This window comes from Serinus canaria, chromosome 2 (genome assembly GCF_022539315.1).
Source record: "Serinus canaria isolate serCan28SL12 chromosome 2, serCan2020, whole genome shotgun sequence".
Classification (NCBI taxonomy): domain Eukaryota; kingdom Metazoa; phylum Chordata; class Aves; order Passeriformes; family Fringillidae; genus Serinus; species Serinus canaria.
Genome location: NC_066315.1, coordinates 148,813,835 through 148,841,006, shown reverse-complemented (window position 1 = coordinate 148,841,006; position 27,172 = coordinate 148,813,835). Strand labels below are relative to the sequence as shown.

Here is a 27,172-nt window from a genome sequence, read left to right as displayed (position 1 = left end):
TCTTTCATGGGCAAAAGATGCAAAGGGATGTTAGTTCAGTTTTCTGCTGAGCTGAGGCTGGCTGGACATGATGGTGGCCCAAATTTAAAGGATCAAGGAGCCTTTGGACAGTGCTGTCAGGCACATGGTGTGACTCTTGGGGCTGTCCTGTGCAGGGCCAGGAGTTGGATTCATGATCCTCATGGGTCCCTTCCAACTCAAGATGTTCTCGTATTCTATGGTTTTTTGGGTTTGGTTATGGTAACTGAAAATTTATTCCATTTCTGTTCTAAATTGCCTCCTCATATTACCATGCTGCAGTTGTGGTTGGTAAGGACTGGACACAGAGGGAAATCTGGAATTTGTGCAAGAGTCATCAAACAGTGAGAACTTATTGTCACCAGCCCAAACCCCTAAAAATGGCTGTTTCCTCTTGCTTTTAGAAGTGTTTGAACTACTTCAGTGACTTTTCAGCATTGTGCATTAAGGCCTGATAAATGTATTTTGATATTACTGAGTATTAAAAAAATTCAAATATATATGTGGCTTCAAGTTGCACCAGAGAAAGTTCAGGTTGGATATTAGGAATAAAATTCTTCAATGAAGGAGTGATCAGACATTGGAACCAGCTTTCTAGGGATCCAATGGAGTCACCATCCCTAGAAGTGTTCAAAAAATGAATAGATCTGGCATTTCATGATATGGTTTTGGGGACATGGTGGTATTTGGTCAAAGATTGAACTTGATCTTTGCTTTTTTCCAGCCCTAAAGATTCTATGATTCTGTATCATATTTTATGACAAATCACAATGTGAGGTTTGACAGGTCTAAAGTCCTCTGGGCTGGACAATTATTTCTTTTGACAATCTGAAATTCCTTGAATGGAAAAATCCAGAATGAACTACCTGCAGTGTTAACAGTCAGCAGCAGTCTTTTCAAGGTCTGTTCAGTCTGAAAGCAGCTCCCCAGTTCCTCCAGTCCTCACCCCACCCCTTAGATCCATCCAGCTTTTCCAAGTGCTTCATCCTTTGAGCCAGAGACACTGGATAGGAGCTGAGCTGGGAATGAGCTGAGCCATCCCCCCTCCCAGTCTAGACTCTCACCTGCCTCATTTGCAAATTAAAACAAAATTAAAATAGCCCATTGAAAGCTAATCTGAACTCAGGGAGCACAAGCTGAGCATGATTGAATATAAATGCTTAAAACTTTCTAATAAACTGCAGGGCTGAATCCAAATTCTCCTCAATTAGCATTTCCCTGGGGAAGGGGCAGTGCAGGTGGGAAGGAAGGCAGGATAACTCACTTCTCTGCTAAGTGACTGGTGGGTTTATAAGTGCAGGAGTATCTGCTCTGTCACTGTGGATGTGCTTGATGGTTTCTAAATGCAGCCCCTGGGACAGGGGCTGGCTCTGGTTTGTTGTCACACACAGCTGATAGATGGCACACTGTTGTCAGGATTCCCTGCTGCAGATGCTCCTGTTCCTTGCTGTTATCTGATTGTTATCTGCTGCTATTTAACGGCAGAAAGTGTCTGTGTGGCTATTGATAAGTTGGTTAAAGCTTATTGAGCTTCACCTTTTGTTTTTTTGTGGACGAGGATGTTTAACAGAGCAGAGATTTGCTGAATTTGTCTTAACTCTGAAAGGCTGGGGGAGAGGTGCATGATTTAATCAGTTTAGTGACTGGAGCTGATGGGGAGTTTGTGGCTGCATTCTGAAACAGTCCCTCTCTCTTTCTGATTCCCAGGGTTTGTATTGATTGCATTGAATATTGGACAAGTGGAGTAAAGAGCAATCTTTCAACATCATCAAATCCTTTTCTCAGCTCTAAGACAGGATCAGCAACCTGAATCATTAACTTCTTATACAGATGTCTCCTGTTGCAGTTTCAGTCCATGAATTTCTGTCATGTGGAGGGGAAATGTGGAGAACAGGTTATTCCCTTCCCATTTGCAACAGTTCCACCTGTCAGAAAAGCATTATCACATCTGATGTGTCCCCCCCACCTCTCCAACCCCACACATCCTGCTTTTTCTACACTGAAAACCACACTAATTCCTATTTTTTTTCCTATCAGGCTATGTTTCTAACACTTTTGATCATTCCTATGGCTTCTCTCTGAGCTGTCTCCAGGTGGTCCCCCTGAGATTTGTTGCTCAAAATTGGACACAATATTTTATCTCAAAAGTGCTGTCTTTGTCCCCAGCACCCCTCAGCACCTTTTCTTGTTTGTTTATTTCCCTTCTGAGGGCTTCTGCCCAGGAAAGTGCCTACTATTCTTTATGTCTAACTGTAGAACTTTATATTTTCATTATTTGGCATCATCCTTTTTCCTTACAGTGTTTCCCCATTTTAACAAGATCCCTTTGAATTCTGATCATATCTTCTGCTCATTCCTGAAAAATATTGGTTAGTCCTGGATCCAGGAAAACCACATGAACTCAAGGTATGATAAAATCCCCTCCCTCACCTGCTGCTCACTCTGGTTTTGATGCAGCCCAGGACATGGGTGGCTTTCTGGGCTTTGAGTGCAAATGGCCAGATCATGTCCATTTTTCATCCACCAGCTATTCCCACATCCTCCTCTGCAAGACTGCTCCCATTCCATCTCCCAGTCTGTTCAGGATTCTGGGGATTGTCCCAGTCTAGGAACAGAGCCTAATATTTGTCCTCATTGAATTGTGTGATGCTGAAATCCTATCCATGCATCCTTCCAGTCCATTACCAAAGGGAATTTGCTGATGAAAAAATAGCTTTAAACTACAATTTCTGAGCCAGTTTTACAGTATTTTCACCTAGACTTCATTTGCTCTACTTGTGTATTTGTCATCTGCTGCTTTTCCCCCTCCTCAGGTGTTGCCCTGTCCTAGAAAGGTACCAGGTAACCTTTGACAAATGCACACTTCTTGCTGCTCATTCTCCTTCTGTGTTTGGTGCAACAACAAATCATACATTGCATTATTTCCCCCATCATCTGTACAACTGGGGCAGCACAGGGCTGGCATTTAGATATCTGGCCTCTAATTCCCAGACTTTGGATTTTGCACTGTTCACTGTCTTTCCTCTCTTCTGATTCCCCATGAATTTTCAGTTTAGAGCTCTAAGGTTGTCTCACTATTTCTCTGTAAATTTCACCTTAGTATTTATGAGTCCCAGACAGTTTGAAAATACCTCACCCTTAATCTGAGCTCCACAATCCCAGTGTTGGCTCCCCATTGACTCTGAAGTGAGCCAGGGCAAATTGCTGAGCAGTAAATGTAGAAGACATCAACATATAATTCACCAACTCAACACTATAAATAATTCTCTCTTTCTCTAGAGATTAAAATGACCCAGACTTTGTTCTCTGGGAGCATCTCCCCCATCTGCCAGTGACACGTAAGCAAAGCTGTCAAAATAAAATGGATGATTAATTGTTTGTATTATATATCCTTTGAACAGAGAGTGAACTGCTTGTTGTTCAGACCCATCATTTTAATTAGTGGATGGAATTGCAATCCACAATTTTGATCTGAGAACGAACACAAGATTTCTGGATTTGGGGTGGCAGACAGCAGCTGGCATTGTACTGTTTCTGCAAACATAGAGAGCTCCAATGGCCACAGCAGGAGCAACGATCAGGAGGAGCTGGAAGCCATGGTGCCACTGGAAAGCTGTGATTGGAAATGGGGTGGGATAGCTCACACAGCCAGAGCACTGCAATGGGTCTCTGTAAACTCTTCAGAAGGGGCAGCAAAGGTGGAGAGGCAGTGGAGTAAGCCTTGTGTCAATAGGGCTGAGTGTTTATGGGTCAGGATAATGGGGAAGGCAGCAAAGCAGACAGAAATCCTGGTGGGAATCTCTTATAGACCACCCAGCCAGGATGAAGAGGTGCATAAATCTCTCTAGAAGTAGCAGGGAGAAGCCTCATGATCACTGGCCTTTGTCCCCATGGAGGAATTCAATTTAACCAGGTGTCTGCTGGAAATACAACACAGCCAAGAGGAAACAGTCCTGGATGTTCCTGGAGCGTGTAGCAGATAAATTTCTGATACAACTGGCGAGTGAGCCAACTAAAGAAGCTGTGCCACTGAACCTGTTGGGTACTTTTAACCAGAAATTGGAAATTTTCAAGTGGATACTGAGCACAGACAATTGGAAAATAAAGTGAACTGTCACACAGCCTTTAGTGTCTGCCCTGGACATTGGCACCTTTTGTATGATAAGGAGGTGTGTGAGAAATGAGAGCATTTTGGCCTGCCTTTTCTATTAGAAATTTGGAGGTGATCCAGAAGGAAATAAATGAGAAAGAAGTATTAAGTATAATTTATGAAGAGAGATTACAGGAATTTACCAATTGCAGGCTCAGAAAGTGCAGCAGTGATTAGTTGAGCCATGATGACTGTGTAGAAATACTTGATGTGTAATAGCATTGAAAAAAAAGGGTACAATAATTTAAAATATTAAGGTTGATGGTAGTAACAAATTACCAAGTACTAACTAAGGACAGAGAGAAATAAATTAAACATTAAGAAAAAAATCCTTGAATAATGAGATGAATCATTTTGGATATAATGGATATTTTTAAAAGAGGCAGTCTCTCCTGTATAGAGTGGAGAATAAAACCATGTGAGGGTGTTTGGGAGAGTCAACTTGCAGGAGATTATACCCATCAACCTTTATTTTCTAAGCCTTTTAGCTGCAGTCGAAATTAATTTGTCCTCAGATACTTTAACTCAGCATTTGTGCCTTTTAAATAACCCGCATTATTGACTGGAAACATGTAAGAAAAGTGTCAACAGCAGAGTCTGCAGTCCACAGGACCAAAATCTGGAAGAGCCTACAAAGACCACAGTGTTTGGCTTTGAAATGCAGAGGGAAATGGAGGGCAGAGAAGGTTTTGGTTTTTTTAATTGTATGGAACATGTATTTCCTTTTTGCCCAAATTGTGCCATGGAGGAGAAGGTGAACCTTGGGCAGACTGGAGTTACTGATGGAGCTGGGGCTTTGTGGAGCACTTGATGGCCTGAACAGCCATACTCCTTTTTCTGGCTGTGCCTCTTCAGTCTCCTGAAGGAAGAGGATAAGATCTCTCTTCTTGAGAGACCCCACCTGGACCTCTGGGACCCCCAACCAAGAGAGATGTTGATCGTTTCAAACAAGTCCAGAGGAGGCCACTAAGCTGATCAAAGGGCTGGAGAGCCTTTGCTCTGGAGCCAGGCTGGGAAAGAGGGGATGTCCAGCCTGGGAAAGAGAAGGCTCCAGAGAGTGCTCAGAGCCCCTTCCAGAGCCTAAAGGGCTCCAAGAGAGCTGGAGAGGGACTTGGAACATGGGATGGAGGGACAGGAGAATGGCCTTGAGCTGAGGGGAGGGTAGGTTTAGTTTGTGTATTAGGAGGAAATTCCCTCCTACAAGAGTGGTGAGGCTCTGCAAGAGGTTGTCCAGAGAAGCTGTGAATGCTCAGTCTGTGGAGGTGCTCAGGGTCAGGCTGGACTGGGTTTTGATTCACCCGGTCTGGGTGCCCTGCCCCTGGCAGGAGGCTGGAACCAGATGGTCTGTAAGGTTTGGTCCAGCCCAAACCTTCTATGATTTTATGATTCCAACCTTCAATGACCTCTGTAAGAGGATGTGGCTCCCTTTGTCTCATGCACCAAACCCATGAACTCCATTTGTAATAAGGACTGAGTTGTCTCCAGTCTCTGTACAGGGTACAGCAGCTTCAGCCATTTCTAAACAGAGGATTGGCAGCATAGCAGTGTGAGTTGGAAGGAGATGCTGTGCATTTCCCTTGTCCCTTTGTCTCTTTCCTTTCAGTTAGATATTCTTTTTTAAATTGTCAAGAATAAATAGTGCACCTAAATGAATCGCCCTGTTGATAGCTGCAGATCAGACTCTGCAATCAGTGTTTTATTTAAGTAAAATAATTGAGCAGAGATTGATAATGCATGACAGCTTAAGATTGCTCTAATTGCTTGGCTTCCCAGAACACTCCTAAAAAGAAAATGAATTCCTCCATTGTATTTTTTTTTTCTGGCTGCATGACCCTCATGGAAATAAATCCAGAGTGGAGAATTAATAGTGCTGCAAACAAAGTGTAGAAAGTGTTGAAGTTTTTGTCATAATCTTTGCACGGTTTCTATTTTTGAAGATAACATACCACCTGCAATAAAGTGCCTTTCCTGGGGCTGGTATCAGTCAGGGTGATAGATTACAACTACTTCCCTCACTGCTGCTATTAGTTTATACATTGCAGCCTGGGGCAGGAAGCAGGAGATGCTAAAGGAAAAGTCAGCATGGAACAAACTGAGTTTGGAATTTGCTGATGGATTTCCATATCTTCGGTGACTTGGTACTCAGGAGACCTCCTTCTTCTGAGCAGCTGCAAAAAAGAGGAGCTGTAAATATTAAATGCATTTTATTTTCTTATTTTAAAAGGACCAAGTGTCCCAAACAAGCATTTTTATTGCATATAAAAATAATAACTTTTTTTTTCATAGGTTGCTGTAGGAACTCGTATATCTCACTTTCTGCAGTTGAGACCAATGGCTCCTTGGAGCTGTTGGAGAACAAAATAAATGTGCAATACAGACAAATAGTTCCTGTAGGACAGGTACCCACCACATGAAACACTGTGACAATTGCATCAAATCACTGTGGTTACTGCCCAGCTCTTGCAGAAAGATAAGGGGTCTGTTGCCCATAAAAGCCTTTTCTTGGTCTAGGCTGTGGATTATTGTTGGTGGGCAATTCTGCTCTGGTTTGCATGGCTTTTATGTTTACCTTTTGTATTGTATTTAATTTTTGCTTTTTGGGTGTCAGGCCAGCAAATTTCACAAACCCTCAGCTACAATCTGTATTTGAAATACAAATGGATTTCCTCTACTGGGAGAACCTTCATCCTCACTGAGTATTTTTATTCCTGGTCTACAAAGGCCACAATGTCAGGCATTTCATTATCTCTGTTCATTTTGGGTCCTTCATGTAATTACTTTTGTGCCATTTGATTAGCCTATATACATATGTGAATTAACTCAGAAGGAACTCCTTAATTCAACTCCAGGGAGCTGGGAAAGGTGCGAAGGCAGAAAATCCCACAAAAACCTTTCTAGCATATCAGAAAACAGAAGCAATATTTCTGATCTGTGAGTCTCTTTCATATCCCGCCCAAGGGTTTGTTGAAAAGCAAAGATATTAATCTTTCTTTAGTGGTAAAGTAGATAGAAACTTGGCTGTAGGAGAGCAAAAGTTTGGATTCATAGTGAGGGTGCAGAAACTTTCTTCTGCAACCATGAGACAATAAATCATAGAATCATAGACTGGTTTGGGTTGGGACCTCAAAGATCTCCCAGTTCCAACCCCACTGCCATGGCTTAGGTTGCTCAGGGTTATTGCTTCCAAATATGCATTGTAACATCCCAGAGTCCTCTTCCAGCTGTGCCAAGGTACAGGAACATCAGGCATCTAGTAAAGAGAATTAAAATTGAGGCACATTTCCATTTGGAGAGCAGAGCAGATGTTCACTCTGGAGAGTAATGAAGTCATTTCCCCCTTCATTTCCTTAGTTTGTGTATCTCCCTTCCTCTTTCACTCTTTGCTGGCTTTATGAGTGTCTGGTGGAAGAGGAGAGTGGTGGGGATGAAGGAAGGGCAGGGCACTGCAAAATATGTAAATTCACACACTCTTTTCCATCATGGGTGAAATTTGAAACATTCTCCATTTGTTCTGCACCTCGAATTTGTAGCATAACACTTTTGTTTTCCACACCCCTCTGACCCTCTTTTCCACACTTGTGAAGCCCCACCTGGAGCACTGAGTCCAGCTCTGGAGTGCTCAAGGCCGGGTTGGATGGGGCTTGGAGCAGCCTGGTCCAGTGGAAGGTGTCCCTGCACGTGGCAGGGGTTGGAACTGGGTGAGCTGTGAAATCCCTTCAAACCCAAACTATTCTGTGACTTTATGATTCTGATTTCATGGTGACACAACTGTTGCATCTCAGTTTTCTGATGTGACCCATTGCTCCTGCTCTCCCTGATATCAAAACTTTCACAGCATTAACTTGAAGACAAAATGGAATCAACACAGCTTTTTTTTTTTTTTTGGTGGTTAAAACTAAGCAAGCAAAACAAATTTTTTTTCTTTTCTTTTTTTTTTGTTTACTTGCCTGTTTTCAGATCATATCAGTGTTCATTCTTATTTTACATCAGAATGTTTAGCCAGGAGAAAGAAGCCTGAGATTTAAGGTCTGCTTTCTGCTACTGTAGACAGAAATAGGCTATGTTTATATCTCTGCAATCTGCTAAGCCTCAGATGTTCATTTAACACCTGGTGTATGTTCAGAGCAAGTTAATCTTAAAATTATTAGTGTCTGTCTCTATGCAGTGGCTGTTCATACAGGTGGGAGTGTTTGTGGTACATGAGAATACGTGAGTTTATGTGCCTGTATAAATACCCACATGTACATACATAAGGGAATTCACAGACCTTTACAAACTGATGAATTTAAATGAAATTTAGGGTGTTAATTATTTCAAGATGTGAATCAAAGTCAGTAAAAAGAATGCTTTATTGATCTTCGATGCTTTATTATATTTCCCAAATATAAAGTGAGGATATCTACATAAAATCAGAAGGATTGATGACCTCCTCCATTAACACATCTGCTATTTCCAGATCCAAAGGGTTTTTAAAAGTCAGACTACCTCTTCCTATGTTTGTGTTATTATATTTCCCTTAGACAACTCTGACAAGGGGGAATGACTTTAAACCAGTAGAAGGCACTTTAGATTGGATATTAGGAAGAAGTTCTTCCCTGTGAGGGTGGGGAAGCCCTGGCACAGGGTGCCCAGAGAAGCTGTGGCTGCTCCATCCCTGGAAGTGTCCATGGCCAGGCTGGATGGTGCTTGGAGCAACCTGGAATAGGAGAAGGTGTCCCTGCCCATGGCAGGGGTTGGAATGAGGTGGTCTTTAAGGTCCCTAAACCCAAACCATTCTGTGATTTCATGATCATGATTCCATGATGATAGAACTGGCAGGATTTGTGACCCTGTGGGGGATCCACTTGGGGAACTGCAGCCCATAGGAAGGATCCAGGTTGGAGGGGTTTGTGGGGGACTGTCTGCCTTGAGAGGGACCCCACAATGGAGCTGGGAAAGAGTGTGAGGAGTAAGAAATGTGTGACAAACTGACCATAGCCCCCACTCCCCATTCCCCTGTGCCACAGCAGTGGAGGAGGGAGAGAACATGGGAGTGAATCCAGGAAGAAGGGAAGGCTGGGGAGAAGTGTTTTAAGGTTTGATATTATTTTTCATTGCCCTTCTCTGATTTTGATTGGTAACAAATGAAACTGATTTACCCAAATCAAGTCTATTTTGCCTGTGACAGTAACTGATGACTGATCTCTCCCTGTCCTTACCTCACCCCAAGAGCCTTTTGTCAAATTTCCTCTCCCCTGTCCAGCTGAGGAAAGGAGTGATGCAGCAGCTTTGGTGTGTGTGTGACATCTAGCCAGGGACAGACTGACTAAAACACCAGCTGGCAGCTGGCAGGATCTCTGTTCTCATCCCTGTTGAGGTGCCCTCTGTGGTGGCCTCAGCTCTTCTCTCTGATGAGCTGGAGGCATCTCACCTCCCACAGCCTCTCCATGTGGATTTGGTGGGCAGGAACCCCCTTCCTGTCATGATTCCTGGGCTGGTGTCCCCAGGTAGGTGCTGGACTGGCATCCCCAAGCTCAGCATGACTACTTCAATCATGCAGCATGGTTTTACCCTCCCTGAGATGACACAGACCTCTAAGACAGCAAAAGAGAGAGGAAACGTGCACTGGCAAGAGAGGGAGAGAGAAACTCCACACTCTGGCTGTTGTTGGGTCCCAGAGGAGGTCTAACTCAGTCTGTAATTGCTGTTCTGGATGGCTTCTGCCCTCAAAACAATTTTCTGCTGGTCTGTTGTTGCTTAGGCTGAATCAGGTTGATTTATTGAATGTCATTTTTTTCTCCCCAGCCATAGACAAGAGAAAAATATTTGTTGAGAGGCTGCAGCAGCAAGATTTAGTTTCTGCCTATCTTGCATCAGAAGCTTGCTCATGTTTTATATTTTTTTTCCTTTTCCTTTCCTTCCCCTGCCTCTCAGAAAGGAATGAGGACAGACAAACACCATGCTTTGATTTGTTTTTCCATGTCCATACATGGTGGACCACAGGGTAGGAGATGCCCCTCGGCTGTTGCAGAAGGGACAACACATAAGGAACATCTCAGCATCTCCTTGGTAAAACATGACAGACACTACAAAGGGCTGTTGGTTGATTGCTTTTTTTTCTTGTTTCTTTATTTTTTTTCCCTCAAAGATAACAAGCCCAAGGGGTTTGTTTTGCTTTATTGTGTTTTGGAGTGCTTCCACGTGCAGAAATGCACACATGGGCCTCCTAGGACATCTTTCAGAATCTCCTTGGGGTTTATTTTATAGCTCTCCTGGCTGCTTGCTGCAGAATAAATGACGGGTCAGAATGTGACCTCGCTTGTAAAAATTCAGCAGCTCCTGAATATTGAGGCAGCAATTAATTTAAATGCTAATTTATAGTCCTTTAAAAATGGATGGCTGGTTTGTGAGTAAACACATGTGCTAAATAGGATAGACCACTGATACTTTTGATCCCATTTTTATACAACCTAAGGCAAACATTCTTAGAAATGAGTGTTCCTTCCCTTGAGGACCTGAGCTGACACTGATAGAGGAGGCTGGGATCTGTCTCCAAGTGAGAGAGGAATTATTGACTACACAGATTTGTTCTGTGTCCTTCTGAGGAGAACATGTTCCCCTCTCTGGTTTATTTAACACCATTCCCATGTCTGGAATACAGCAGTGTCCTTAGGATATCATTAAGGGCAGGGTAATGTTGGAAGTTTTCAGCGTGAATAAATCTTCACCCCACAAAGCATGAGAGTGGAAGAGAGGAGAGGTTTGCTTATTTTCTGTCTTGGAAATACTTCAGTAATGCTCATTCTGTGGGGAAATGGGCTGCTGGGATTTATTTTTCCCACACTGGTGACAATGTCTGGGTTTTATAATCTGACTTGCTCGCAAATTAATTTCAAAAATGAAATTTTTATCTTGTTAAATCAAAAAATGAGAAATTGACATTTCTGGTTTATCTGCAAAATCATATTTCAAACCATTTTTGTGTCAGTTTTTGAAATATTTTTCCTGAAATCTCAGCACTATGCAGTGGCATGATTCCCTTATTGAGTCAGGTTAAGTGACTCAAATAGTCCTGCCATTTTCACCTAGTACTTTCTGTTAAGAGCTTCCCAAACTAATTTTCCCTAGTGAGAGTTAATCCTCTGGAACTTAAGGGTCTCATTCTTTTGCATCTCTGCTTTTCTCCTCTATCACTTCTCTGCTTTTTTGGCCATCTTTAGCTGCTGCCACTCCATTTTATTGTTGACTAGTTTAATTCTTTTTGTTCCAGAATGGGTGATATGGAATCCTGCCTACTAATCTGAACAACGGATTTCTCATTTTTGGAGAAAAAAAAAAAAAAAAAAAAAGAGGATTTATTTGGAACAGTTTAAATCTGTCTCCCTCTTGCTGCAGAATATAGTGAATGAATTGTTGCCAGCCAGGAAAGACTGGTGTTAATTAAAACCCAGGGATCCCCAGCCTAGTTAGCTGGCAGGGAGACAGAATTTTGGGAATGGTGGTGGCTGCTGCACTCCTGGGTTGTGTGGAGTCAGAGATTTATGAGGAGCTGTATTTCATTGTGAATTCTGCAAAGTGTGTGCAAACACGGGGTACCAAAGGCAATCTGATTTCCCTAACAAACTCTGATGTCTGGCAAGTTCAGAGGTACTTGGGGATGGAGCAGACCTGGCAAGGAGGAGCAGGAGAGTAGCTCCAAGGCATATTCCATTATGGAAGGTCTCTATTTCTGGGTATTTTTCTTTCTTCTATTTCTTCCTTTGTTTTCCTTACATATATCAAGGACTTTGAAACTTCACATTGCCAGGTTAAATTATTCAACAGATTTCTTGCTTCAGGTCAGATTGTTTTTGTGCTCTGTGCTTTATAGCTCACCCCTGTTTGTTTATCCTCAAGTGCAGTACTCGCAGTTTTTCCTTCCTCACAACTCAGCGCTGGCTCTCACTGATGCATATTTGCTAAACAGTAATTTTAAGTGTTATTGCAACATTATGGGAAGGATCTATACTCTGCAGCTGGTTGCTTTCAAGTACCTGAATACAAATGGCAAAGCTGCACCAGCACCGTTTGCACACAATGTGGAATTTTCTTCCTCGTTCTTCTCTACCTGGGGCAATATCTGGGCATCAGGACACACACAGCCCAGCTCCTCATGGCTAAATTAGCTGGGAAGGACCCTCTGAGAAGTCAGTGTATCATCTGTTTTATTCCAGTGGAAATGCCTGGGGTGGGTGGGGGCATGTGTAATCCAATGTATTGCAATAAACTCTGTCTAAGCAAATGTACGTGCAAAAACATATTTGTGAGTTTTAAACCACCTTCCCCTAAAGTGCTGAGAAAGAAGCCCAGCAAAATAAAGCAGATTGAAGTGTTGAAAGGATTGTGGTTATATTGCAAGGAACAGACACAAAAAATTATGTCAGTGACAATTTAGCCAAGGGAGAAAAAATTAGCATTCTGGGCTTTTTTAGCATTTTTTTTTTTTGTTTTTGTTTTTATTTCCCTTAATCATCTTTTGCAAAGCAGTTAAACAAGAGCAGATCAAGACATTAAAGTTAATTCTCAGTTCTTCACATTTTTCTAAACTTTAACTTTCTCCCATAGAATATTTTTACAAAAAGCTCAGAAAACTTCCCCACACACACACACAAAAAAATCATCACTAATTTCTCCTCATTTCCCAGTAATGATTTACTAACACACTGCTCAAGTACAATCCCAAATTACTTAAACTTCATTGTTTTGCAAAATATTCTGCAGTATTTGCAAGTTAGGAATAATACCATCCATAATTAAAGCTTCATTATGCTTGACAAATGAAGGAATGAAGCACATTTTGTGGTGCATTACCCAGTCTTTGGTTGGGGGAGTGTTTTTTTGCTCTATTATGATTTCTCACAGCCTTTTCCATCTTTTGCTTTTCCTCCATCTTCAGTTATTCAACAATTTGGTGTGTTCTAGCACTCACAGTGGGACTCCCAGACCTCATTTTAAATTGATGCAGTTCTATTGCATTATGTGTTGAAGTGTTGTGCCAGTTATATTCTCATAGCAAACTTCAGCAGGAGGACATGGATTCATTTTGCACCATTTTCTAAACTTGTTAGTGGGGAAATGGAGTTCTTTAAAAAGCATGCTGGAGGCAGTTGGATCTTTTGGGATGAACATGGAATCCCAGAGTGGGCCAGGCTGCAAGGGACCACAGTGGGGCCATCTGGTCCCACCTTCCTGCTCCAGCCATCCCAGAGCACAGGCACAGGATTGTGTCCAGGCAGCTTTGAGACTTCTCATTATGCTGTTCTGATTTTGCTAGTAAAAAATTCAATTAATATCTGTCTGTTTTGCCCATGATGGCATTTGGAGGGTGAGGTCTCCTGCTCCCTGATTTATGAACCCTTCATTATATTTTCAGTCACCTGTTTATTTAAAGAGGGGAGTGCTGGAGCAGATTTGGTTGGTGCCTGTCGTCCAGCCATGCTCAAACACCACACAGGCCTCCATGGACTTACAGTTTGCCAGACAGTCTGTGGAATCTCCATCCTTGGAGGCACACAAAACCACGCCCTGAGCACCCTACTTTAGTTGTCTGCTCTGAGAAAGGCTGTTGGCCTAAATAATTTCCAAAGGTTCCTGCCCATTTCAATGTTTCTGTGATTCTCTGATTTGTAAGGCTGAAAAAGAATATACATCCTTTTTTAGTGTGTTTTTTTCTGCTCTGGTAGTGTTGCCTCACTGGTAGTGCATTTAGCAGTATCTCTATTATTATGTCTATTATTGCTAAACTCATTCTTTTTACAAGAGACAATGTCATATGATGTCAACATATGCTCACATTTGCTCTTTTATATGGTAAGTGTTCAGAAATGAAGGAAACAAACTCATGGGTAATTTGCTGTGTTTTCACAGAGAAAATTTCAGAGCTGAATGCAGTTACTTTTTTTTTTTTTAACTACTTGAAAACATATAAATGAATCTGTTCATGAAGCAGCTCTTTCCTTATTGCCCTACCAATAAGGTAATTTCAAATTCAGACGGTTTTTGGTTGTATCCATTGGTTTATGAATAGCATCAGATGGATGCTGTGCTGAGAGATGGCCTCTTTCTGTGTGGGAGAAAACAGTCTGGGAGGAATGGCCTGCATCACCAATCACTTTTCTAGAAAGAGAAGGGTTTGCCACTGCTGTTTTTATTGTTGTTTTTCCTCAGTCCTCCACAATTCTGAAAAGCATAAAATGTGATCATTCCACTTGCTCCTCTCACAAAGCTTGAGTCAGCTGCCTTAGATCCAGCCAACCATGGCTCTGAGGGAATTTTTTGACTATGGGAGAATTATAACTTTCCCTTTTACTTCTACACCACTGAAGATTTCTTGGTTTGTGTTTTTCTTTGCCAAGCTGGAGCGTGGAATGTGCCTTTTGTACTTGGATATTCCCCATTCCTGGGTAATGTTAGGATTTCTGTCTTTCCAGAGTGACATGTTGGATGTGAACCAGATCATCAAAGACCTGGCCTCCATGGTGCACGAGCAAGGAGACACAATAGGTAGGTGCCAGATGGAAATTATGGGCTGTATTACCCTCTCCCACCATTCCAATGTGATCTTGTCCCTCACCAGCAGCCCTTTGTTGGTGCTCTGATCATTTTCCCTGTGTTTTGAGCACTTTGTACATCCAGAGATGTCTGGATTTGACAAGCTGCCCTGTGCAATAAGGTTCTTATGTTATGGACAGTTTGCTGGTATATTTAGCATAAAATAGAATTCACAGGGAGACAAATCCATTCCCTCTTGACTGCAAAAAAGGAAACTCTGGAATATATAACATTAACTGGAAAGGGATTCAATTCTTTCTTTTCTGCCTGGAACTGTAATTAAAAAAACAACAGTAGTGGCAATTATGATGATGATTATTGATGAAATTAGAGGAAAATTAAGGAACTTTTTGTATCCAAATAGAATTTTTGTTCCCCACAGCAGGGTGTGTCTAATTAAATTTACAGAAGCCTGACATCAAGATGTGCCCATATAAAGTCTGAAGTTTCTGCCCATTAATTGATCTGCTCTTGTTCTGCAGCTACCAATGCCTAGGAAAAAACTGGGTGGAGAAAACTGGGAAAAGAGATGGGAGTAGCTCCTATTCCTGTCTTTAGGAGCAGACCATCACTGGGAGCCACCAGTTTTTGTGAACAGAGAGAGAAGACACTTTAGATCAACTCTCTCTGACCTTTGTCACTGCTCTTTTCTGCTGATGTGAAGAAAAATCAGACTTTATTTTCTCTATTTTTTGTTTTTTACATGCACAATAATAATATGTGGTACTTCTGAAACAACTGTCCACTTCCAAAACTGGGAGCTAATTGTCCTAAAGGCTGGTTGAGTGACCTAAACTCCAGAGCAGCAGGATTTGTGGGGATATTTCTCACCTAAAGGCTCAGCTGGAATTCTCACTGATGCTCCTGGGAGCAGGAGCAAGTCCTGAGACAGCCATATGCAGATTTTAAAAGCAGAAACTCTTCTCTGCTGCCTATCAATCACTCTGGATTTCTTTGCCAAGCTCATATCTCTGCAAATTTCCACTACCATAAGGTACTTCCTTTCACACTGAAATGAGTGATCTACACCCCTCTGAGAAACACCATTCAGGTTCATAGGGGTAACAAAAAAAAAATTATATTGAAATCAGTTTTTTTCGTATATTTTCTTTTTTCTTCTTCTTTTATTTCTTTTCTTTCTTTTATTTTTTTTTTCTCTTGATGCTGTTTTGAAAGCTTATTTTTTTGCATGGATAACTCTGGAGCCTGATTCATCTCTAAAAGCACATCAGATGCTAATGCCTTGAGGGACATGACAGCATACATCAGCTAGCTTCAAGATCCTCACAACTCCTTTTCTTAAGGCAATATTTATTACTTTAAGACTTTACCCATGCATAGAAGCCACCCCAGTATTACCTTCCCTGTGAGAAGCTGTTAGACTAAGTAGGACATTTTGTCTTTGAGCCAGCACAAGGTTTTTGTGGTTTTTTTTGTTGTTCCTCTTACACTCCAGCAGATTTTTAACAGGTTTTTTTAAGGACTATCTTTTAATCCTGACAGGCAATCAAGGTATCTTCCCAAGCAATTGCTGAAGGGTCCCACTGTTTATCTTGTGACATTCATATTGCACAAAAGTAAGGGAGATAAAGAATCAGGAGGCAAAAGATGCTGAAACCCCCCCAGTGAAAATTCCATGATGACAAGAGACAGCTCTCTTGGCACTTGTTTTATTTTTTTTTAGTCCATTCCTCTGACATGCATGAAAGGAAAGCTCTGTGTGTGCTTGTCTAGGAAAGCCAGGGAAAATTCAAAACCAGGGAATGGGAGATGAGCTCCTCAGAAAAAATTCTCCCAGAGAAAATCCCTCTTTGGTTCACCTGAGCTGGGGAGAATTGTGGGGAGAGTTTGTGTGGTCCGTGCATGGCACAGGCAGGGTAACTCTTGCTTCTTACAAAAATCTAAAAGGAATTTTTCTGGCATGGGGGCCAGCTCCTTAATGAACACTCTGATAACACTCCCTAGGGGAGAGAGAAATTTCTGCCATGCAGGGAAGAAATAGAATGCAGGCTTGGGAGAGGATATCTCTGTAATTTTGTGTCTTCTGCAAACAAGCTCTGTGCCCAATTTCCTGGTCATGGCATCTCTGATACAAATATTTAATTATAAATCACCACATCAGTGAGCCCTAGCCTTTGAAACCAAAACAAGCCAATGGCCTGGGTTAGGTGGGAATCAGCAGAGTCTTCCCAACAGAATCCTGCAGGAGCTCTTGGCAAAAAAATCCCAGTGCAGCTTCATCACCTGGGCAGCTGGTGAAGGGAAAGAGGGCAAGGAGGAGGAAACTAATAGGAGAAAACCATAATTGGCTGTAGAATTGGTGTTGGTGACATGGTTTGTGGTTCAGTGGGACCCTGTGGGGGGATTTGCAGCTGCTTTGGAGAGATGGGATCCACCACATAAGGAGAATTTTAGTAATGGTGGGAGAGGGAGGGTGTGACCAGCAGTCCTGAGGGAGCAGAGGACAGAATTGCTGGAAAAAGCACATAGGGTGGTGTGGCAGGAAAGGTTCCCAAAGCCACCAAAATGAGGTGTGGGCAGGGAAGTGCCTACCAGGCACCACCATCATGGACAAAAATTCCAAATCCTCTGGAGGAGCTGACCACTCTGAGGTGCTAAATGCACAAAGTATCAGGAATAAACATGAGTTGTTAGAGATCTGTGTGAAGTTGCAGGGCTACAGTTTTGCTGGGATCATGGAGATGTGGTGGGTTGGCCCCTTGATGAAGTGTTGCCTTGGAGGGATGAAGGCTCTTTTAGGAAAGGCAGGGTAGGGAAATGAGGAAGAGTTGTCCTTTATAGAGAGAGCTGCTGGAATGCATGGGATGCTGCCAGGGGAATGGATGAGAAGCTGATGGAAAATTTATGGGTCAGGATTAAAAGAAGGACAGACAGAGTGGATGAGGCCCTCTGCAGACAGACAGACAGACAGGAACAGCCTCACCTTTGCAGGCTCTGGTCCCCATGGGGGATTTCAACCACCCCAGTATCAACTGGGAGGACAACACAGCAGGGCATAAATATTCCAGGAGGTTCTGGCATGCACTGGGGACAGCTTTGGGGATCCGATGTACAAATGGCAAGATCTCCAGATGGCCAGAAGAGGTTCATCTTAGTAGGACTGTAGTAGTCAATCTCCAATAAATTTTACTGTCATGGCTGCAGAAGGATTCTGAAGCCAAAGCACCCAGGGATTCAAGACTTGGCACTGTGAGAAGTAAATTCTGTTGGAGGTGATTGACACAGCAACAATCACTCCTTTCCATACTCATAGATGGCCACTCAGCTGAGCTGTAAGTTCCTCAAAAGTCTGAAATATTCCCAGTATTTCACACTGAGCATCTCTGTTTTATATTTGTGAGCTTGTACTTTGATTGGTGGCACTGGGATGTGCATGCAAACTTCCATGGAATCAGTTTTGTGTCTGCTGTTAGGGAGAAGAGAATCCTTAAATCCTCACTTCCTCTGATGAAAGTGTCAACAGCACAGCTGCCAATATTTGTATTGGAACCTGATGAAAGCAAGTGCATATTTGTCCAATTTGTAGGCTTCTGTTTGTCTTGTAAGTGAGAAGGAAGTTGACCTGAATAGGAGTTAGTGCTCTTTTTTTTTTTTTTTTTTTTTTTTTTTTTCCCATGGCAAAAGGAAGTTATCTGTGTTTTAGAAAAGCTGTTTTTCCATGCTACCTGTGTATGGAACCTTAATAGTTATGCCAGAATAACACTCAAAACCTGCAGCCCTTATCTAAACTGCTCCAATTCAACTTCCACCACTTCTATCCCTGTTTACAGCTCCATTGCATTTCACAAAGCCACAAGGAAAGACCCACATTGTTCTGAAAACATTTCAGAACACTTTTAAAAGCATCACATTTCTGACTCTTTTGAGCAGTTTTGGTTCCAAGCTTTGTGTATCTGTATCCTTCCCTAAAATGGGAAAAGATCCCAAGCTCACACAGTGGCCACCTGGTTTAATATCACAAGGGTAGCAAGACAGGGAGGAATTTACCAGTTCTTAGAGGGATTTACCTCTTTGTCCAGAATGAATGTACTCAAATCTGTCTGTGCACAGAAAATCTCATTGGCTGAAAGAACCATGGAATCAGGAGAATTTGGGTCAGAAGGGCCTAAAAGATCAACCCCTTCCAACCCCCTGCCATGGACAGGAACATCTTCCACTATCCCAGGCTCCTCCAAGTCACATGCAGCCTGGCCTTGGACAATTCCAGGGATGGGGCTTCTTTGGGAAACCACAACTTTTCTGGGAAACTTGTGCCAGGGCCTCCCCACCCTCACAGGGAAGAATTTCTTCCTACTAAACCTACTCTATTTCAGTTTTAATCCATTCCCTCCTGTCCTGTCACTCCAGGCTCTTGTAAATAATCTTTCTCCATCCTTCTTGCAGGGTCCTTTCAGGTATTTGAAGGCCACAATGAGATCACCAGAATCCTTCTCTATTCCATTTTGAACATTTCAAATTGTCTCAGCCTTTCCTCTTAGGAGAGGTTAATTAACCTCTAATTAATCTCTAATTAACTTGGTGGCCTCCTCAGAACAGATCAATGTCCTACTGTGTCAAGCTTAAGGCTTCCTCAGACTTTGTTTTTAGACCAACACTTATCCAGACTGAGATGCTGGTGCTACTTGGCTTTCACTTCACTTCACTCTTGGAGTCTGGACTTTTTATATCTAAGAAAAACTGGTGAAAAAAAATTCTTAACATGATCTAAAGTCAATGGTCCTTCACTTTACAAACATCTCTGCCTGGTATCTGTCAGGCTGGAGCCCAGAGACCTGGTAAAAGAAGTAAAGACATGGCAGCTGCTGGTTTCCTTCAGTCAGGATGAACTTCTTGATGGGCCAATGTGTTCAGTCCTTGAGTGATGCTGCCATTCCCTGAAGTGCCACATTGTCACTTATTACCTGGTGATGGTAGCAATGGCAATGAACTTCTTTCAAAGGAAAAGGTGTTTGCACGAGTGCAAATGGGTTGCTTATTTTGGAAGTGCTGGAATGCGGGGAGGATTTTTCAGTTTGGGGTTTGCTTTTCTTTTTTAATTTTTTTTTGTTGGGTTTTTTTTTCCTGTGAAATCAACTCCAGTCAGGCCTTTCTGACCTGGAGGCTGGTTTGACATGTAAACACTGTCAAGAGGGCCCATCAGCACGTCCTCCTCCAGTCTGACTGCCTGGATGGCACAGCCAGGAGTCTCTTGTCAGACTGCAAACTGAGCTGGGAAATCATTCAACTGGAGCCTTAACTAAACCCTCCCAAGCTGTGTGCCTCAGTTGTGACATCTGCAGAAAATGAACACATCTTGAGAACAGTCCCCAAATACCTGAATTTAACAGCTTAAATATCTCTGATCAGTTGAATGTGGCCTGCAAAGTCTCTCATTTGGTTGAGATCCCTAAGTGATCTCAGAGGAGGCTGTTATGGGAATGTGTACATTTATGTTCTTATTGGTTCCTGATGGATTGGGAAATCTTCTCTTGGCTGTGTTGTTTTGATCCACTTGGTAAGACCCAGAGTAGAGAGCAGAGCCCATGAAGGAAGGGTACACTGGGGTGTTCCTGAATCTATTCCACTTCCCACCTCTTTGTCCACCTTCACTTTTTGCCCTGTCATCAGTTGTGCTTCTTCTAAGTCTAACAAAGCCTAATTGCAAACCACCCCAGCTGCTGAAATTGTATGGTTTTATTGTCCTTATGGTGTTATTATCCTTATGGTGTTATTATCCTTAATTGCCTTGTAGGCAAAAATTTGAAGGATGTGGTCAGTGGGTCACTGGCACAGAGTGACAATTTGAAGGACGTGGTCAGTGGGTCACTGGCACAGGTTGCCTAGAGAAGCTGTGGCTACCCCACCCCTGGAGGTGTTCCAGGCCAGGTTGGATGGGTTTCTGATCAACCTGGTCTAGTGGGAGTTGTCCCATGGCAGAGGGTTAGAACAAGATGATCTCTAAGGTATCTTCTAAGCCAAATAATTCTGTGATTCCATGGTGTGTTCTATTCCACTCACCTTTCCCTCTCTGTCTGGACTGCAGCAGTGGTGGCCTCCAGTGACAGCTCTCTGGACAGGGCTGGACACCCTCAGTCTCATGTGAGGCACTGCTGGTGACCTCTGCTGTGACAGAGTTGTTGGAGCCACCTGTGGGCTATTGTGATCTCTGACCAACTCATTTTACTGCGGATAACGAGCAACACAAAAACCGCATGAGCTTTTGCATTTCTCTCCTCCTCCAGCTCTCTGTGAGTGTGATTTTTGTGTCATCCCTTTCAGGGGGACTCTCACACTCAGCTCTCGTGCTGGCAGGGCTGGTAAGACAGCCCATGCTGGTTTACAAGGAGAAGAGTGATGGGCAACTCTACACTTGCAAATTTCCTAATGCCTAAAGATCTGTCTGCTGTGTTTATTTCTGTGTTTGACCCTCATAATGTGATTGGGCTGGTATAATTACAGTTAATGAGCCAGCTAATTTTGTACAAGAAACAAGGCTCTTCCTTCCACGAGGCTTATTGCCACCCGTAGGATTCTTCTCACATCAATTTATCCAAAGCAGTTTTTGGGGAAGTTAGAACTGCCGTGGTCTCAGTTTCTAATGATGCTGCAATTGAGCAGTAAATGTCAGAAAGGCAGAAGCTGCTCAGGTGGGTGGTTTATTTCTGCTGGGAGGTGCAATTCTCTGCCAGGCTGTTTGGGAAACGTGGCTTGAGCAGTTTAAGTAAATCAAAAGAGCCATGTAAAGCAAAAGAGGTCAAGCAAGTTGTAAATATCAGTGACCTTACTTGGTAGGTAAAATATGTGATCTTTCCAGGACAGCAAGCAGAAATAAAATATATTTATTTCTATGAATCCACACCCCTACCAACCTTATTATTCTGGTGACAAACTGAGACTACTTTCATCAGCAATAGGACTTGATAACTCAGCTCTGTGATGGCAAGTGAGCTTTGTGTTAATTATAGACAAAAACAGACTTCTGAAAAATGCTGCACACAAATGAAATGAAGGGATTTATTCAAACTGTTTCAATTCACAAGCTGGAGTTGGGAAAAAAAATGCTATTTACTTTTTTATTTGTAAATTTAAAGAAACATTTTTTATTTTTCTTTAACTTGGATGTCTTATAGAATTTTTTAAAAAAATTGTATTGAGTGTAAGTCACAAGGGAAAGGTTGCCAGAGAAGTTATGGACTCCCCATCCCTGGAAGAGTTCAAGGCCAGGTTGGACAGGGCTTGGAGAAACCTGGAACAGTGGAAGGTGTCCCTGCCCATGGCAGGGGGTTGCAACAAGATGATTTTAAGGCCCCTTCCAATTCAAACCAGTCCATGATTCTCTGATTCTGTGGAAAGAAAGGGTGTGCTGCAGGCAACTCTCTGGTATTTCCCATTCAAAGCTATTTGAGCTGTTTTGCCCTATAAATTACATTCAGAGATTATTTGGGGAATAATAAAACAATCTGACACACCCCTAAATTACTTAAAAAAAAAAAAAAACAAACCAAACCCTTCTTGTTGAAATAACATTTTTTAATCAGAAAAGGAAGGAAATAGGGGAAAAAAATAATCAGCTCTGTTGTTGCGATGTAATGTCCTCAGATGTGCTAATTTTGTGTGTTTAAAGGATTGATTATCCCAGGCCACCTGAGAGCATCATGTGGGACTTGAGGAGCCCTTGGGTGGGTGACTGAGAGTGTGCAGTGGTCACTGTGTTAGTGTTCAGGAACACATAATCACAAGAAATGATTATATGGAGGTGCTTTCATTGAAGAGCTCTGGGTGTCAGGGGTAAAGACCCAAATCTAATTCTGACATGGGTTCGGGATGAACATGCTTTTATATTTTACCGTTATATAACTTTCATGTTAATTATAAAACTTACATTGTTCTATTGTATACATAGATTTCAGCTAAGCATGGCCACCTTAGACTAGGAACATACAGTTTCTCATTGTTCTTATGATTATACAATAATTATTTTTAATTACTAAACAATCATCACATCTAGCAATTATACTACTTAAGCAGGTAAAACACAAGGCTTGACATTTCAGAGTTTTATCTTAGTATTTTTCCAGGGCCCCACTATCAGCTTGGTCCAGGACATGCACCCTCAGGACACTCTTCATATGCTGACCCTTCTTCTGTGGCAAACATCAGCCATTTGAGCCTGCTTGTCTCTGCAAGAAAGAGCAGTAAATTGCTTTGCAGATGCCAAAGTGATAATATTTTTGCCCTCTGCCTTTTAGCACAGAGCAGGTGATATGAAGTTCCTCATTCTCTTACAGGACGTGTTGTTTTCCAACAGATACACACAGGAAAACGTTTGAATTTTAAATCCCTGGGAGATGTATCCTGGCAGGCATGGCAAACCCCTGGCAGGGCAGTACCAATTTTTTTTTTCCAGCACATCCATATGCAGCAGATACTTGACATTTCCAAGATGCATTTCAAGGACAGTATAAATCATTCAGGAGAAAAAGTACTGTGAATTTATGCTGGTGTTTGGCCATTGCCCTGTAGCCCCTTTTATTCATTCAGACCAAGGGGTTTGGGCTGTTGGCTGAAGAAAACCAACAGGAAGAGCTGATTATGACATTTTAGGGTACTTTAAATGCTCTTTCCAGGCCTGCCTGGAAAACGGAGCTGAGTGGTTGTTCAGTGCCTCAGTCCTTGCCTCTGAGGGCTGTGATGTGTTGTGTGGAAGAATTAGAGCTCTGCTTAAATCAGATGGGAAGGTAAGTTCTATCTGCCTTTTTTTTTGGAAGCAATTACCACAGCTCCTGATGACTCACAGTGCTGAAAATTGTATTTTCTTGCACCAGTCTTAGCCAGTGTGACCCATTTAGCCTGAATTTAACATACAAGCACCTTTATTTTATAAATCCTCTCGTGTGCAGAATTTACAGCTCGATGTTTACATTGAAGTTTGCAAATGACTAACCCTGAGCCATTTTAAACTTTGCTCTGAAAGAATTGTCAGAGTTTTCCTTCCCTTTAACATCCACAGTTCTGTCTTCACCAAGCCTGAGGGCCTTTTGTTCGTGGAATGGCACTTAAAACTTTCCAAGTACATGGCAATTGGAATGGGCAAAATTCATTTTCATGCTGAAAGCAATTTCCCTCCAAACTTGGCTTTTAATTAGGAAAGAAACCTCTATGCGTTACCAAAATACTCCTTTCTTAATTTTTTTCTTTATTCTTTTTATTGTGCCTCTCAGTGTGCTATATTGATTATTTTTAGCCAGAAGTTGTAGCCATAAAAGAGGGTTAAGCTTATTAAAGTGCTAAAAATAAAAGCATACTATGAAAACCTGAAGGGGCCCATTTTGGTTACTGCCAAGTGGGAGCATTTAAAAATTCTCATTCATGAGCTCACTTTCCTGTCTTTCAAGTGATTTAGCTGAAATTCTGCCTTGTGAAACCAATCCATTGTTGCTGCTGTAAAAATCCAGGCCATGTGAGTGATTCCTTGAAAGGGCAAAACCCCCCACTCCAGCCACTGTCAATCCAGTGTTTTCCCATATAAGAATCCTGTTGGTCATCAGAAGGGCTTGATCTCAGAGATAAATAGATGGAACTGAAAGATACCTCTTGGGGTCATCATTATTTCTATCTCTGTGTGATAAATGTGTCATGAAATCATAAAAAATTGAATCTAAAGCCTGGCTAGCTCTGCCACCTTCTCTAGTCCTATTGCAAGACTGTGTTTGAGATGAAAAAATATAAATATTTTCCTAATTCTGTGATGCATTTGTTTGCAAGCACCATCTGCTTTGGTGCAGCCCTATCCCTGAGTTTATCAAAATGTCGACTGCACGCCCTTGGGATTTTTGTTCTCAAATTTTGCAATAAATTTGTCACCAGAGTCTGAATGCAGAAAGCTGTCGTGGGATTCAGTTTCTTTGAGAAATTCCAGACCCAAGGCTGGATTAGTGTGGAGTCCGGCTGTTTGTCTCTGTCCCCACACACGCTTAGGCACCTTTTCTTCGGCCCACCCTTGCCAGTTGCCGGGGTCTCTCTCTCTCTCTCTCTCTCTAGCTGGTCAGAGTGACCCCGAAAAAGTTCAAAAGTTTCTTTTCCCAGCCCGGTGCTTGAAGAAGGAGTCAGGGCTCTTCATTTTTCAGTCTCAAGGTTATTTATTACATCTTATCTATAAAATTCTTTCTCCCTGTCCAGCCGAGATCCGTTCGGCAGGACAGTCAGAGGCACTCCCCCCTCCCCCAGGGCTGTGTTGTCTTTTTATACTACAAACTACGTGTACAATATTTAGAGTTATTCTCCAATACATATAATCTACGCTAGACAGTGAGTTTCTACTCTAGACCAATCTAAAAGTGCCAACATCACCAGACAAGATGGAGGTAGAGAAGAAGAAAGGCTAGACACGCCCAAATCCCTCCATCTTGTCACCAGAAACCCCTATACCAAAAATCCTAAAACCTACATTTACACTCTGTAAATACTTTATCCCTATACAATCTAAACTGCCGTGGCCTCTATCTCCTCATGCAAAGGTGCCAAGCTGTTCCATGGCCCGCACTCGAACCCGCTGGTGTTCTTGGGCTGTGTGCCAGGGTCTCTGAACCCCCTGGCAAGGGTCCCAGGAAACTCCGGACTCCCAGAGGGATGTCCTGAGTTCCGACAGATTATCTCGTCTGTTTTGGAACAAACTCACTTTCCCTTCATGCCAGATCCCTCCAGCAGGTTTTTTCTGCCCGTGAGGACCCTGCCACCCCTGTCTCTCCTTCCCCAAGTGAGAGGTACCTTGGGATGGAGCCTGAAAGTGGCCAGGGTGAGGCTGTGAACCACCGCTTGTTCAGCAGAGATTCACAAAGAAATGCCTGTCAGTAACATATTCATCATTGATTTATTACCATCATTGAATTATTGCTTATTTCTCTGTGATTTGAGCCAAATTGTCTTTCCTCTCCTTGCTTCCCTGTGTTAATCAGCAGAAATTTCTGCTTAAATTGCTTTACATATTTATGTCTCATTATTGTAGTGTTTTAGAGCTGGTTTGGTGGGGCTTTTTGTTTGTCTTAGTTTTTCCCCTGTGCCATAGGATTACAAGTTGCATCAAAAAATAGAATTTAAATGGGAGCTTCACTTATTCCAAGGCTGGTATTCCCCCACTGGCCGAAGGAGTGAGCAGAAAGAGTTCCACCAGGGCCCAGGCTCCCTCTGTGACTTGCCATCGACTCACCCAGGACGTGGAGCACGTCCTTCTTACCTGGGAAAGCCTGTGCTGGGAAAAACAGAGAGGATGTTCTCAAAAGCTCTGCCCAAGGTGTGGGTCTAGAGGGGTGGGAGCACTAAAGGGGTGTGCACAGTGTTTAATTTTATCTAACAAAGGCAAATCTCCTCAGGCCGCCCTGCAGGCAGAGGAAAGTGTTGGGTTCCTCTGGAGGGCCTTTCAAGGGAGCTAAATTAAGCTGCTTCTATGATTTCCTTCTTCCCCAGGAGAAGTGCAGACAGATTACTCTTGTTTGAGAAGGATATGTTTAATACATTTCTTCTCTGTGGCTCCTCTCTGCCTCAATGATTCATTTTCTGAGGCCAATCAGCATTTTAGAGATGTTGAGCAGTGGAGGGTGTCTGCACTGAGATCCCAAGGAACTTCATACATGACCAAGTTCTGTTACATTGATTAGGCACTGGAGGTTTTCCTCTTTTTCTCTTTTGTTTGTGTTTTTTTTTTTTTTTCCTTTTCTTTGCTTTTCTAAAAATGTATTTTATTTTGAGTTATAAGTGCATAATTACCTTAACAGACTTATCACTGTTTCATTTAAAAATGGCAGAAGTTTGAATGCAAGCACTTTCCACAAATTATCTGCAAACCCTCATTTCTTTGTCCACCACAAAAGTGGCAAGATTAATTCCTGTTCTTTCCTTTAGAACCTTAAAGAATAAATTACTTTAATCTTCTGTGGCATGTCTTAATCCAACTCCTTATACTATTAATTGAAGAATTTCTGTTGATTTTATTAAGGATTAGAGAAATCCCTGGAACTTTGTTCTCCAATTTTTTCCTGAGGCTGAGTTCTCCTGATTGAGTTCATGCACTCTGTGGTGGATTTTGTGTTCAAAACCACCCATTTGATCAATAAACAGACCAAGGGCACATCCTCTTCCACTGTGAGAAGAAATTATTGGTTGCACATCTCCTGGGGGTCGAGATTTCCAAAATTTCTGCTGGAAAAACAAAACCCTTTTTGCAGGTTTTATACCATAGCTGTCAGGAGTCAAAGTTAATATTTGATTTTGATGGAAGTGGGGACCCAGTTGTAATGGGTAGCTGATAATCTTTCATTTCCAGTCTCATTTTGATTCCTTCTGGTTCATCCAGGCTTCCCCCAGTGCCAAACATGGCAATGTAGGGTGAGTTTCTTCTCATTTCATTGTAGATGCCAGCAATTTTTCTCAATCTGAGCC

The 27,172-nt window shown here is 42.3% G+C and overlaps 1 protein-coding gene across 5 annotated transcripts in view; it reads left to right on the top strand.

Annotated features, from left to right (window-relative positions):
- The window catches only part of TSNARE1 (t-SNARE domain containing 1), a 456,778-nt gene that overhangs the window by 262,714 nt on the left and 166,892 nt on the right, over positions 1–27,172 (top strand). For all 5 annotated transcript variants that reach the window (XM_050970764.1, XM_050970765.1, XM_050970766.1 and 2 more), the window contains one exon: positions 14,617–14,689. In XM_050970764.1, coding sequence (XP_050826721.1) covers positions 14,617–14,689 — 73 coding nt within the window. The remainder of the gene's footprint in view (positions 1–14,616; positions 14,690–27,172) is intronic.